General features: G+C 43.4%; 2 protein-coding genes and 1 long non-coding RNA gene across 4 annotated transcripts in view; 1 reads left to right on the top strand and 2 right to left on the bottom strand.

Moving 5' to 3' along the window:
- Positions 1-373: 373 nt before the first annotated feature.
- On the bottom strand, positions 374-2,142 carry LOC143824555 (uncharacterized). The gene is made up of 2 exons (XR_013226797.1): positions 2,065-2,142; positions 374-895 (listed from the first exon to the last, which is right to left on the bottom strand). It is a non-coding gene; the product is annotated as an uncharacterized LOC143824555 (long non-coding RNA).
- A 25-nt stretch (positions 2,143-2,167) lies between these two features.
- On the top strand, positions 2,168-6,289 carry SF3B6 (splicing factor 3b subunit 6). The gene is made up of 4 exons (XM_077311907.1): positions 2,168-2,340; positions 3,383-3,501; positions 4,882-5,020; positions 5,854-6,289. The coding sequence occupies exons 1-4, from the start codon at positions 2,311-2,313 to the stop codon at positions 5,941-5,943; spliced, it is 378 nt and encodes a 125-aa protein (XP_077168022.1). The 5' UTR covers positions 2,168-2,310; the 3' UTR covers positions 5,944-6,289.
- A 4,660-nt stretch (positions 6,290-10,949) lies between these two features.
- The window catches only part of FKBP1B (FKBP prolyl isomerase 1B), a 53,541-nt gene continuing 50,364 nt past the window's right edge, over positions 10,950-14,126 (bottom strand). For both annotated transcript variants that reach the window (XM_077311917.1, XM_077311926.1), the window contains one exon: positions 10,950-11,653. In XM_077311917.1, coding sequence (XP_077168032.1) covers positions 11,525-11,653 — 129 coding nt within the window. In that variant the 3' untranslated portion in view covers positions 10,950-11,524. The remainder of the gene's footprint in view (positions 11,654-14,126) is intronic.

Genomic DNA, 14,126 nt, shown 5'->3' with positions numbered 1-14,126 from the left:
CAAAGTTTAATTTGGGGTGTAAGTTTTCGTGTGCATGCACTTATTCGGACACTCTGGAAAGGTCTTCCTCAAGGTTTGCATAAGGGGGGCGGGGGGTTAGTTGCCAGGAAGGATTAGTTAAAGTCAAGGCGCATAAGCAACTGAGCTATAAGTATAGCTAAAATGGGATTCAAGCAGTTGGGGAAATTTGATTCAAGGTATACTCTGTGCTTAATAATATATAAGACGTATACAAATGGAAATTAATGGGCAAACGCTCGATATTCTGTCCTGTTGCCTCCACACTTGAGAAAAGACAGATGGAGTTTCATAAGGTCGCTGATAATTACCCTCAGCATTCTGCAATTAAGAAGGGTACATCTGTTTATCAATCTGATTTTCATATTTTTATTTTCTTCATTGTTCCCATCCACCCCAACATTAAACCCAAACAAAAAGTAACCATATTAGCTAAGCTGGTTATTACAGTTTGGTCCTTGCATCTGCAGCTGTACTCCTCTCTGTTTTTGGTGTTCATCCTCTTTTGGGCTCTTTAAAAAAAAAAAATTCCTCTTTTGGGGTTGATTCCTAGTACAGTTGGCAGGTCCTTCCTGGCACCGGGTGGAGAATGGTGGTTGAGGTTGCCAGATCCAGGTTGGAAAACTCTTGAAAGTTTGAGGATGAAGCTTGAGGACAGAGACTTCAGTAGAGTAAATGTCACAGAGTCCATCATCCAAAGCAGCCATTTTGTCCAGGAAAACTAATCTCTGAAATCTGGAAATGAGCTGTAATTCCAAAGAACCCCAGGTCCCACCTGAAGGTTGGCATCCCTAATTCCTACTTAGTAGTAATTATCACAGCTTAAATAGTAGTCATAGTGATCACTTATTTGAAGTAGTCAGCCTGGAAATATGTCCTGTTTTTGGAGACAAGGGAACAGACAAAACACAGTGAGGCAAGCATTAAACAAAACATCAGAACATGTTAAATGATCTCTAACACAGTGTTTTGCATCAAAACAAAGAAATGTCATTAGTTTATGAACTCTTTCCAGGCCCAAATGGCTACAGAAAATGGGCTGGAAAGGACATCAATTGAGTGCCCCTAAAAACAGTGGGAGAGCCTCTTGTGGCGCAGAGTGGTAAGGCAGCCACCTGAAAGCTTTGCCCATGAGGTTGGGAGTTCAATCCCAGCAGCTGGCTCAAGGTCGACTCAGCCTTCCATCCTTCCGAGGTCGGTAAAATGAGTACCCAGCTTGCTGCTGGGGGGTAAACGGTCATGACTGGGGAAGGCACTGGCAAACCACCCCGTATTGAGTCTGCCATGAAAACGCTAGAGGGCGTCACCCCAAGGGTCAGACATGACTCGGTGCTTGCACAGGGGATACCTTTACCTTTACCTAAAAACAGTGGGATGCCTGAAAAGTATTCCAGAACAATATTTTTGGAAATATTCTGCACTTATGAAGTGCATTCTTATGAAGAAGAATAAGACTTGGTTCTTACATGCCACTTTTCTCTACCCAAAGGAGCCTCAAAGCAGCTTACATTCGCCTCCCCTTTTCTCTCCCCACAATAGACACCCTGTGAGGGAGGTGAGGCTGAGAATGCACTGGCTCCCTTATTAACCCTTTCCACACCAAAATGCCCCTCAAACACCCCAGATCAGGCTGGAATGGGCATTAAACAATCGAGCCAAAAACGGACTATCTTTTTGTGCCATGGCAGAGCCATGATGAAGTGGATGCATGATTTTTGTGGGACTGAGCAAAAGTCGGCTTTAGATTATTTTAAACGGATCTTCATGAATTCATATGATTTCCACCTGGAAACCAAACAGAGAGCTATCATCAGCCACAGTAGACCAGGGCTCTCTCCCAGGATATGGCAACAGCTTGGCTCTGTCTGGCTGTCCTTAAAAACCTGCCAGCATCATTGGAAGACCAAGCAATAATGCATTACTTGGGAGGTGGTTGGAAGTCGCGATTATTCCCAAAGAGGGCCAGAGAAGGCAACAACTCGCTATGAGGAGGAGAAGGAAGCATTACATTCCCCCCCTGGCGTTTCCACCATCCTGGCCACTCACTTGAGGGAACCTGCTTAGAGCCTGAAGAGAGGTCTGCGCGGGATGTTCTTTTGCATTTATCTCTATAGGCACAACGAGGGTGGGAAGGAGCGGAAGTTTGTAAACATCTGCGGCTGACGTCAGCGAGCGCCGGCGCAGTAGAAGTTATCGCGCGGGAGCTACTTGTCGGTGGTTGCGGCCTTCCCGGAGGGTATCTTTTTTTGTTTTCCCGGAAATCGAGGCGAGGATTCCACCTAGACCGTTGCCATGGCGATGCAAGCGGCGAAACGCGCGAACGTAAGTGCCCTACTGCCTCTTCGTTCTACGGTTGCCCGGCTACTGGCAGGGGTTAGTGATGCCAGCCTCCAGGAGGGACCTGGAGATCTCCCGGTTTTACAGCTCTTCTCCAGGCGACAGAGATCAGCTCCACTGGAGAAAATGGCTGCTTTGAAGGGTGGACTCTATGGCACTGTACCCCCCACTGTGGTGTCTGCCCTGCCCAGGTTCCATCTCCAAATCTCCACGAGTTTCCCAATGTGGTTTTGACATACCTGTTCCCTATCTGTGGCAACCCTAATCACAATTATTGCTGGTTTTTATCCCACTGGCTCTCTAAGAAGCTCAGGGCAACAGTATATGTGATTCCCTTCTCCACATTTTATCCTCACAACATGCCTATGGGTCATGAATGACTGGCACAGGTCACCCACGGAGCTTCTCGCCCAATGGTGGGAGTGGGGAGTCCTGGGTACTAACCACCACCCGGCTCTGCATTTCTTTTAAAAGAGATGCATGATCTAAGTATAGGAACCAGTAGCTGACACACGTCTTTAAACTTGGGTCTGCCCCACTCATAAACAAACTCATTTAAGGGGGGGGTCAAAGTGTGCCCCTGTTTGCTTTGTTTTAGCACCCTCTTCTCGTTGTAGTCTGTTATCAGAACCTGGATCAGAAAAAGTGTCCTTGTAGAAATGGGTTGTAGGGATAATGTGCCCATAGCATTTTATGAGCTTCTTTGCATGTAGTTCCTATTTCACAGGCTGGCTGTGTGTAAATAGGGCTTTGTGTATGCCCATGGGCCTAAATGTTTCCAAGTGTCAGCATGATTGCCATTTTAATGAAATGGAGGGTCCCATTTTATAATTTACAGAAAAGCAAGTTATAAGTGGCTCAAATGATCCCATTGGGGGGAAATTTGTATTAAGGCCTTTGTAACAGTATGGGGTAAGTAAACTCTGAGATTAACAATATGAGTAACATAGAAGTACATAAAACCGAATATACATCTTCTGGAAATCTGTGCTTCTGCTCTTAATTTTCTGTGTTGGACCAAATCTAGATTCGATTGCCTCCTGAAGTCAACAGAATTTTGTATATCAGAAATTTGCCATATAAAATCACCGCTGAAGAAATGTATGATATTTTTGGAAAATACGGACCCATTCGACAAATCAGAGTGTAAGTCTATGGTGTTCCAAAAGTGACAACAGTCTGGTTGACTAGCAAGACAGTATATCAGCTTTCTGTAGGTTTGTGATCAAGGAAGGTGCAGAATGGGAGAAGACCTAATATATATATCATAAGCCATGCAAAGCTAAAATTTTAAATGGGATATTTCACAGTACAAATTTCAGAATTGCAGAGAGAAGCCTTAGTTTTTTTCTTGAAAAAGTCACTAGATCTATAACATGACAGAGCTATACTTTAAAATTACACTACAAGTATTAGAAAACAAGAGAATTTGGAGAATTTCTGGTGAATTTGGGGGAACAGTCAAAGGTTTGACATTAAAATGACATTACAGATGTCATTTATTACACACAGACACAAAACTTGCCTTAATGCCATCCTGTCCGGGATATTACAGTGGAGATTTCATTGTATTCCAGATTGTCTTTGTCCTTGTGCTCAGGGGAAAATTGGGTATTCTGTCTCACAAAATATTGGAATGCCAGTTTTTTACCACCCTCAGGAGCTGCTGGATCTCACCACTTTTAACCCGCTCTCCATTTAATATCCAAGGAATAATAGCCTCTATCCAGTGCTAGAGAGTAACCCGTACCTACTCAGTTGCCAGATTTCTAACATATTTTCCTTTAGTAAATAATGTATTATTCTTTTAGTCATTGCTCGGGATCATCTGATGACAGGAATCATAGAATCATAGAGTTGAAAGGGATCTCATGGGTCATCTAGTCCAACCCCAGCACTATGCAAGACACTCACATTCCTATCGCTCTGGAAAGGAAAGATTGTACTTTATCCGTAAAGACACACGGCGCCCATAGCTGATCCCATTTTGGCCTTGTCTTTTATGCCACTTGAGCCTTGTAACTCATGTTGGCAGCTGGCTGAAAAAATGAGCTGGTTTTCTTGGTACAGTTGATTGCTTCCTCATTGAGCTTTCCTTGATGCTTCTTTCTCAATTGATGGAGTTTGCTAGACATCTGTTCTTGGTGTGTGTGCATAGATACGTGCAGATACATACCTGGCAGGGGAGACGCCATAATCAAGGAGGTGTGCTTAACTTAAGCACCTCCCACGAAGTTCATTGACGCTTACTGACAAGTAACCTTCTGGATTGTGGCCCTAATGTTGTTGTTTAACATTATAGCATGCTTGAAACTCGAGGATTGCAAAATAGAAAAATAAATACAAACAAATCACAACAACATCTAGGAAACTGGAGTAGGACTAGGATTACAGAGCAGGCAGTGAAAATAATGTTTTAAAGCAGCTCGTTTTAATATTGGTGACCCATTTCCTTGCCGTTTCTGAACACGAATGGAATTTGTACTTTTATCCTCAGTAGACATTAAAACTGTGCTTACCCTACAGAGGAAATACTCCTGAGACTAGAGGGACAGCTTATGTGGTCTACGAAGACATCTTTGACGCCAAAAATGCTTGCGATCATCTGTCAGGATTCAACGTCTGCAACAGATACCTTGTGGTCTTGTATTATAACGCAAACAGGGCAAGTACAGTACTTTTCTTTAACACAATTAGCAACTGTTACTACTTAAGATAAACATTTAATTTCATTTGTACAAAGGCATTGTGAGAATAGTACTGAAATAATTCAAGGTAAGAGGGACTCTCCTGTGCTTTCTGTGGTCATTCAAATGATCCATGATGACAGATTTTGAACAGCTCTGTGATAGTACCTGCTGGTCCCAATAGAACAAATCATGGGCACCAGAAATCAGTATATATGAGAAATATTATATTTATTTATAATTTCTAGACCGCCGCTTGCCCATTTACAACAACAATTTAACATTTAAAACCATCTGCTCCACATACTATATTTCTCTTAAGGCCTTGGAGGAGGAGCGTGTCTCATAGCTTAAGTGCCACTCAGCGCTTAACACCCACTCAGGGCGTCTGTCCCTGAGTGCCTCTTCCTCCAACCAGCTTGCCTGTCTGTCTGTCTGGTTCCGTGAGTGGTGGCATATAAGTCCAATTAATAAATTAAATAAACAGGATATTTTTAAATGAGATATGAAGGTGAGAAAAGACCCCTGATCTCCATACATCCATTTATGGAGCTCAAATTCAGCTTAAAAGTATTGTCCCGTGCCATTTGCTGCTGGCCTCCTATACACTGCTTCGGGCTGTGGTGATTGCTGAGGCGGCCAAACTGAGCCAAAGTGCACAATCCTACTACAATACATCATCATTTTCTGGTGTTTGCAAAGGTGGTTGGTTAAATATGAGAAAATAAGGTTGTTCTAATAATTAATACTATTGGTCGAATTAGTTTGAGTGGACATAACTTAGTCACGGTATATTTCTGCTTTATTTTAGGCATTCCAAAAAATGGATACAAAGAAAAAGGAAGAACAGCTGAAACTCCTCAAGGAGAAATATGGAATAAACACAGACCCACCAAAATAAGGCCCTTGGCCTTTGTGAGGAACCTGGCTCTACGGACAATTGTTTCTAATCCCTTCATTATTTTCTGGACTAAAACTTTTTCACAAATACACGTGTCTGCGTTAAAGCACTGAAGCCTTTAGTGCTTAATTTTTTCCCCATAGAATACGTACTAATCCCAAATTCAGTGGGTCAAAGCTGTTAACCCCAGTGTCTTTTTCTGGTTGATGTTTCAAAATGCTGCCGCTGAAATTTCCAGCAAGCCAGAGGCTTATACAAGGTGTTGTGTGTCATTCATGGTAGACAAGGAAGCATAAAAAATGAGTCAAATATTGTAAATTTGTTAAAAGCACATATTTTTTTCCGAGTTTGTGTTTGATTTGTGTCTTAATTGTTTTCGGTATACTTTGCATGATCACAATGCACTGTGTTGCTCCAAGTGGTGTAGCTGCACCCCAGTGCATTGGCTACCAGTTGTGTACTGGATCACATTCAAAGTTCTGGTTGTTAATCTTCAAAGACCTCATAAACACTGGGTCTTGGCCCAGTGTACATGAGGGACAGTTTAACCCCCCATGTCCTGCACTGGGCTAAACATGCTGTGGGTGCAAACAGATTAGAGGTCCCTGGTCCCCATGAGGTTCACTTAGTCTCGGCCTTTTCAGCCCTGGCCCCTGCCTGATGAAATGAGCTCCCAGAAGAACTGAGGGCCATGGAGGGACGTCTTCAGTCTGCAAGACAGAGCTCTTTCACCAGACATTTGATTGAGGGCAGGTCAGGAACATCTACCCTCCTCTAGTGTCCTTGTACCAGCCATTGAGCTGGCATTTATTATATTCCACCAATCTATCTGGGCACACTTGATAGCCAGATAGCTCAGTTGGGGAAGGTGGGAGAGCTAGGGGTTGGGTGGTTAGGGTGGATGGGAGGAGATTTTTATTACTGGTTTAAATTGTATGTTGTGACTTCTTGTCCCAGCTGGCTGGTTCTGGGAGTGGTGGCATATAAGTCCGAATAAATAAATAAAATAAAATAAACAGTATGGTTTCAAATGAGATAACGAAAGCGGGAAGAGACCCCTGATCTTCATCCATCCATTTCTGGTGCTCAAGTTCAGCTTTAAAATATTGTGCATTTCAACTGGCTCAAAGCTGTTGTGTGTTTAAGAGAGCCTGTTGCTAGAGGAGCCGGGTGCCTATACTTGCTTGCTCATCTGCTTTAGCATAGGAGAGTCTGGTACATCAAGAGTGCACCAACAACCTAAAACTGCCTGGCTTCTCGCTTGCAAGCTTTAAATATATAGGATTTCTAGGGTTCTGCTGACTTTATAGCCGTTCTTGATGAAGAAAGGTTTGGTTACTCTGCTTCCTTTTCTCAGATGGGACCTCAGTCCCTTTGGTGTGAAGGATTTATGTTATGCTTCTGTATACCACCTTCCCTTTTTATTTGGTTAGAACTTGTCATTTCTGTAATTGATTATGCCATTCTAAGAAATGGGGGTGTGTGGTTGGAGAGGGGAAGAGTTCTTATACAGGTTAAGGCATACCATTTCCCTCTAGGATAGATTCAAATGAGTAGCCGTGTTGGTCTGAAGTAGCACAATAAAATAAAATCAGAGTCCAGTAGCACCTTTAAGACCAACAAAGATTTATTCAAGGTGTGAGCTTTCGAGTGCAAGCACTCTTCCTCAGACACTTGAAAACTCATGTCTTGAGTAAATCTTTGTTGGTCTTAAAGGTGCTACTGGACTCTGATTTCATTTCCCTCTACCCTTCCATGAACTCCAGAGGGTGGTGATTACACTATAAGAAGCATCAAAAAGAATAATATACAGAACTATCCTCAATCAGTTCAAATGTTGTTCTTAGAAAATATACCAAGGCTATAATAAATCTTCTCCCTTGTAAAATCTGTACCATTATTTATTTCTATAAACCCTTGGAGGAGGACTGTGTCCCATGGCTTAAGTGCCACTCAGCGCTTACCCACTCAGGGCAGCTGTCCCACCCCTGAGTCCCCCCTCCTCCAACCGGCTTGCCTGTCTGTCCAGCGGCCAGCCCGTCACCTTCACCCCCCACCCGTGACCGCCCCTCCTCCTTCCACTTCCCTCTGAGGCTTGGAAGCTGCAGATCCCTGCCATGTGAGAGCTGCCCCTGCGGGTGAGTTCCCTTCCCAGGGGGCCTCCAGCCTGCAGCCTTTCCAGGTCCTGGGGGGAGGGGGAGGCCATCCACAGAGTTCTTCCACTCCCCCCCCCCAATCTAGCACCCATTGTATAACTTTAGAAATTCCTTCTTTTGTGATTTATTTGGGAACATTAATTCTGAATACTGCTCCAGTGTTTTTTGTTCTTTATCCTGAGTGATACTAGCCAACCAGGGCTCAGAAAGTATATGTGACGACACCAGAGTCTACTGAACATTGCAGTGTGGAATTGGGAGGTACACTGAGTTGGGGTGCCCTCATTCTATATGAGTATTTGGTGCATGTGTACATGTGGAGACATTAATGTCATGAAGGCACCCAAGCTGTTACTTACCCAGTTAAATTTCTGTAATCCATGCCAACTTAAATCATCTTAATTGAATTTCCAGGGGAAAAGGTTGATAACGGGTGAAGCATTGCCTTCTTTCCCATCACTACAATCCTCAACAAAGTTACAAAATCTGTCACTTCCCACAAATTTACGCTTTGCAAAATTCTTAAAGTGTTTTTAAAATGCAATCTCTATTTTGTGCGTAGAACCTTTCCTATAACCAAACAGTATAGAATAAGTGAACATTTCATATTTAGACCTGACTCTGTTGTCATTGTACACAGCATCTCGGCATCTGTATCAAAAGCCTCGTTCAACTTTCACAGTTGGGACCAGATGAGCTTTTCCATGCAGTCGTGAATCCGGTTGGCTCTTGGAGGGCTACGCCCACAATAATCTGCTTCTATCAATTAGATTTGACTGACACAAATTTGTGGAAAGCGGGTGTCCACGTGACACCAGGTGCCTTTGCTTTCAGCTGCATTTCCCCTCATGACACAGACCATGAAATGAAATACAGAAAGTAGCATCATTAACAGGAACAATAATACCTTTTGAGAAATCCAGCACACCGTCTTAAATGACAAGGACATGAGATCTGAATGAAGAGATGCAAGCAAATGGCTGTGTTGAAGAACCGGGTTGTATTGACAAAACCACAATAGAAGCCAAAGTGTGAAAACTGATGCAAACTGCAGGTATTTATCAATTCAAAGAAAAAAAACATGCAACAGTGGTCCCCAACCTTTTTATCACTGGGGACTGGTCAATGTTTGACAATTTTACTGAGGCCCGGGCGGGTAGCCCGAGGGATGCCGCCGCCTGAGCCCCTGCTCCACTTGCTTTCCAGCCAGCGCCCCTGACTTCCCGTCGCCCGCTGGGGGGCGCTGCCAGCAGCAGCTGCGCAGTGCCACGCCGAGGGGGAGCCCCAGCCATGATGGCCGCTGGAGAGCATCAAGGTGAGCCGGCGGCACAGTGGCAGGGCAGCCCCCAAGGCAGCAGCCGGGGAGGAGGAGCTGTGGCCCGGTACCGACTGATCTACGGACCAGTCCCAGTCTCCAGACCAGGGGTTGGGGACCACTGATATAGAACATTGCTGTACATACATACTCCCCAAAGTGCACTGCCTGCTCCCTGGCAGTGAGAACAAAATCCAAGGAATTTGACTGTATAGAAAGAAACCTTGGGAAGTTTTGAGTAATTTCCTATAAGCTAGCAAAGCAACTTGGGCTGGCCATCTGCATTACAGCTATGGGCTTTTTGGTTTGGCTACAAGCCCAGATTTCCTTATGACTTTGGGCTTGAAATCTCTCTTGGGGCTGTTGTCAGAAACAAAACTCCACCCTTCCCCTCGCCTCAGAGGCTGAACAAGAACAGCAATTATTTGTCCAAGCAGGTGCTGGAGATATTTCAGGACAGCACAAGTAGCGTTGCTTTTGAAGAACAAAGCTTGGCTTTTGGAAAACCCCAATATTTTATGGAAATATGCATTATGACTGCCTCTGTGGCACCCATTTGGGGATGGCGTCCTTTGTCAAAATTATATGTGCCTAAATCATCAGCATGATTGAAGATATCTGTCGAAGGCCTGGTAAGCAAAAGGCAACAGAGCATAAGCTTGACATTTTATTGGATGCATTTCTATGTCACCTGTCCAGGGAAGCTACATGAGGCAGCTTACAAAATAATATATACCATAAAAGTTTTCAAAATTCCACCAAAGCGTAAAAAACATAAAACATGATGCAGGTTAAAATGTATTTTAAATAGTTTTCAGATTAAAAAGCAAACCGCAAAAATGACATTAAAAACCTACCCCTTTCAGCTCCCTGGGCAAAAAAGAAATGTTTGGGGGTGGAGTGTTAAAGAGAGCAGCAGAGATGCCAGGTGTGCTTCAAGGAGAAATGCATTCCACAGGTGAGGTGCCACCACTGAAAAGGTTCTGACTTTTGTCACCACCTGTCTCATCTTTGATGGCAGGGGCACAGAAAGCAAGGCATTTGAGGGAGATCTTGGCTGGCAGTCCTTTGAAGATAACCTCACACCAGCTACAGCTGAAGCTCTGGACATACAGATGATGATGAGGAATCCAGTTTTGAAGGATTTTAACTCATGTTTTAGCTTGGTTGCTGATTGAGCTAAGGTTTTTGCACTTTTAAAGTTACTGTTGATATCATATTATTCTTGGTGACCCTCTTTTGCACTTACAGAGCTAGTTTACAGTTTTTCTTTGATATAAATATTCAAAAACATTTAACCAACTGATGCCTCAAGCAACGTAAATTTACCAGTAGCTGCTGCATTTCCCACTCTTGGCTTATACTCAGGTCAATAAGCTTTCCCAGTTTTTTGTGGTAAAATTAGGTCCCTGGGCTTATACTCAAGTCGGCTTATACTCGAGTATATACGGTACATTTGATAGGAAAGAATTCTTAGGGCTACCTTTACGACTCCTTAAATCCAGAAGTAAGAAAGAGACAATGTCGAAAAACCGTACAGTATCAAGATATTTATTTTTCTTGGAATTTTTTCCCCATCTGAGATGTTTTATTTGAAACAGCAGCGAGCAGAACATACAAGTTGAGAAAAAGTGGCAGCGCAGGTAACTTGGTTTGGCTAATGCCCATTCATGTACAACCTGTACAACTGATTTCTGAGCACCCCTGGTGTGTGTGTCCTTTTATTTTTCAATGTGTACGTAAGGCAGTGGTTTTTCAGTAAGTAATTTTTCTACATATTTATAGCTTTTTTTCTGTGTTTATATATCGTTCTAATCACAATTGTGAAGTTTCACATGCAAATTAAAATAAAATTTACAACTCAAAAATGTTACAAGCCATTTTTTTTCCCAGGCCTCCACAACAAAAAGAAGCATTTAAACAAGGACAAATACATACACCAGCAATATATATTTTTTTAAAAGTTAAGAAAGTGAGAGAACAACCTCTAGTAGAGGCATTGTTGGCATGACAACAGGAGTGACCGAAATTTCAGTGGAGATGCTTTCCATTAAAGGAAAAGGGGAAGAGAATGGGAGGCTATGAACACGTGCCTTCAGTGAATTCTGAGTTACTCTATCTTGAGCAGCTCCACATCAAAAATGAGAGTCGCATTTGGGGGGATGACTCCTGGATGGCCAGTGACTCCATACGCCATGTCAGGTGTGCAAGTCAACTTTGCTCGCTGTCCCAGGCTCATCTGGCGGTAAGACGTTAGCAGCACAGAGGGAGGAAATGGAAGGCAGGAGAACCGCATGAGAAAACCGGCTATCAGCAACCCAAACATTTTGATCATTGTATCTAATTATGAACTGGATCCCCAAGGGAGGATTGAAAAATACATACAATGGGGCTAGGAACAGACAGCAGTGGGGGTGAGGGTTCTACAAACCCGAGTGAAGCTACAAGTTTGCAGAAAAATCAGAAATCTAAAAAACAGGGAGGGAGTTAAAAAAAAAAACCTCAAAGATAATAGAGGCAAGACCTGTAACTTTAAGAGAAGAAAGCTTATTGAAATGTTGTGAGATTATGTTCGGAGATCTCAGGGACAATTTGAGAAGTTGCTATACTGCTGTGTCTTCCAGGCTATGTTTTCAGTCAACCAAAGGCAGGATGGATAGTTTAAAAAGGTAAAAAATGGGAAAAAGTGAAAGAATCTGGGAAAAGGGTCGGGAAAAAATAGAAGCTGAAGTGTAGAGGAGAACAGAGAAGGGGAGGGGTGGTTAAAAGAGAAGGGAAAGGAATTGGCTGCCAGAGAAAAGCAAGGATCGAAAATCAATAAAAAGGGTTCATAGTGGGGGCAGGAAAAATGGAGAGCCTATTAGAGCTGCTTAGGGAAGGAAAAAGGAAGTTGTGCAGGAGAGGGAACTGGGAAAAAACAGATGTCGACTGCCAGCCACACCAATTGTATATGCCTTATTTTAAATCTGGGAATGATTCAACTGAAGTCACAGGTTAGGATCCTTGTCCTAAGACCAAAGAAACAGAAGCCAAAGGGAATGATTTTAGGATCCAAAATCATCAGAAGTCAAGTGTAGATCTGATACAGATAGCTTGGTACTAACTGTAGCAGAGTGGCAATACCTTTTAGTAAACTGCATGCTCTGTTCACAATCATGCAGCTGGTATTCTTGGACTGATGCATAAAGGTATCCCCTGTGCAAGCACCGAGTCATGTCTGACCCTTGGGGTGACGCCTTCTAGCGTTTTCATGGCAGACTCAATACGGGGTGGTTTGCCAGTGCCTTCCCCAGTCATTACCGTTTTACCCCCCAGCAAGCTGGGTACTCATTTGACCGATCTCGGAAGGATAGAAGGCTGAGTCAACCTTGAGCCGGCTGCTGGGATTGAACTCCCAGCCTCATGGGCAAAGCTTTCAGACGGCTGCCTTACCACTCTGCGCCACAAGAGGCTCTTGGACTGATGCGTACTTATGCATTTTTAATTTTCAATGCAATTTGCCACTAGGTGGAGCCAGTGGATAGTTGTTGGATGGATGAGCTCAAATTTGGTCTTGTAATGTAGGAGAGATTCCCAGTTCTACAGAAGAGCTGTAATTCCAGGGGATCCCCAGGTCCCACCTGGAGGCTGGCATCCGTAGCTCCAAAGAAAGAGACACTTATGCTGTCTTAGGCTAAAGCTGGCTTTCTCAAACAGGGTTCTGTGAAACCCTGGGGTTTCTTGAAGGGTTTCCTGAATGGGTAGAAATTGATTGTAAAGATATTTAAAATTTTTGTAGAACACTTATCGGTGATTTGACCAATGATGGTCCTGGAAGGGGAGGGGTCCCAGGTGGGTGTGTACACAATTAACCATATTCTGCACCATCACATCACTTCTGGGGTTTCCTGAAGGCTGAAGAATGTTTCTCAATGTTTCTCAATATTTCTCAAAAAGTTAAGATTGGGATAGAGGAAAATTTCAAACTTTGCTTGTAGGATGGTAGAGTGGGGGTAGGACCCCCCTATTATTTATTATTATTTTGATAAGGAAGCAGTTGTACAAGAGCTGACATCCCGTGTTAACTTTTTTTGTAGGCTTTGTAAAAGTTATTTGCTAATTAGCCTGAAAATGCTAATTAGCCTGAAAATTTGATTCAGTTTACATGAATACAATATCTATCTATCTATCTATCTATCTATCTATCTATCTATCTATCTATCTATCTATCTATCTATCTATCTATCTATCTATCTATCTATCTATCTATCTATCTATCATCTCTCTATCTATCTATCGCCTTTTTGGGGGGGATTTTTATAAGTGCAGCAATTGCTGAGTTAAGCTTATAGCAACAGCATATAGTCCACTCCCAATTAGAGATGCTGGCCTCCAGGTGGGACCTGGGGATACCCTGGAATTACAGATCATCTCCAGACTACAGAAATCAGTTCCCCTGGGGGAGGGAGGAAATGGCTGCTTTGGAGGGTGGACTCTAAGGCAGGGGTAGTCAACCTGTGGTCCTCCAGATGTTCATGGACTACAATTCCCATGGGAACTGTAGTCCATGAACATCTGGAGGACCCCTGCTCTAAGGCATTGTATCTCACTGAGGTTCCTATTCTCCCCAGGCTCCATCCCCAAACCTCCAGGACTTTCCCACCTAGATCTGGTAACCCTATGCCCCCCCTCCCCTGCTGGTGGCAACTCCTGACCCGAAATCTGCAGATTCC

This window comes from Paroedura picta, chromosome 1 (assembly GCF_049243985.1).
Source record: "Paroedura picta isolate Pp20150507F chromosome 1, Ppicta_v3.0, whole genome shotgun sequence".
Taxonomy (NCBI): domain Eukaryota; kingdom Metazoa; phylum Chordata; class Lepidosauria; order Squamata; family Gekkonidae; genus Paroedura; species Paroedura picta.
Note: the sequence above shows the minus strand (reverse complement) of the source record. Positions and strands in the feature narration are given on the sequence as shown.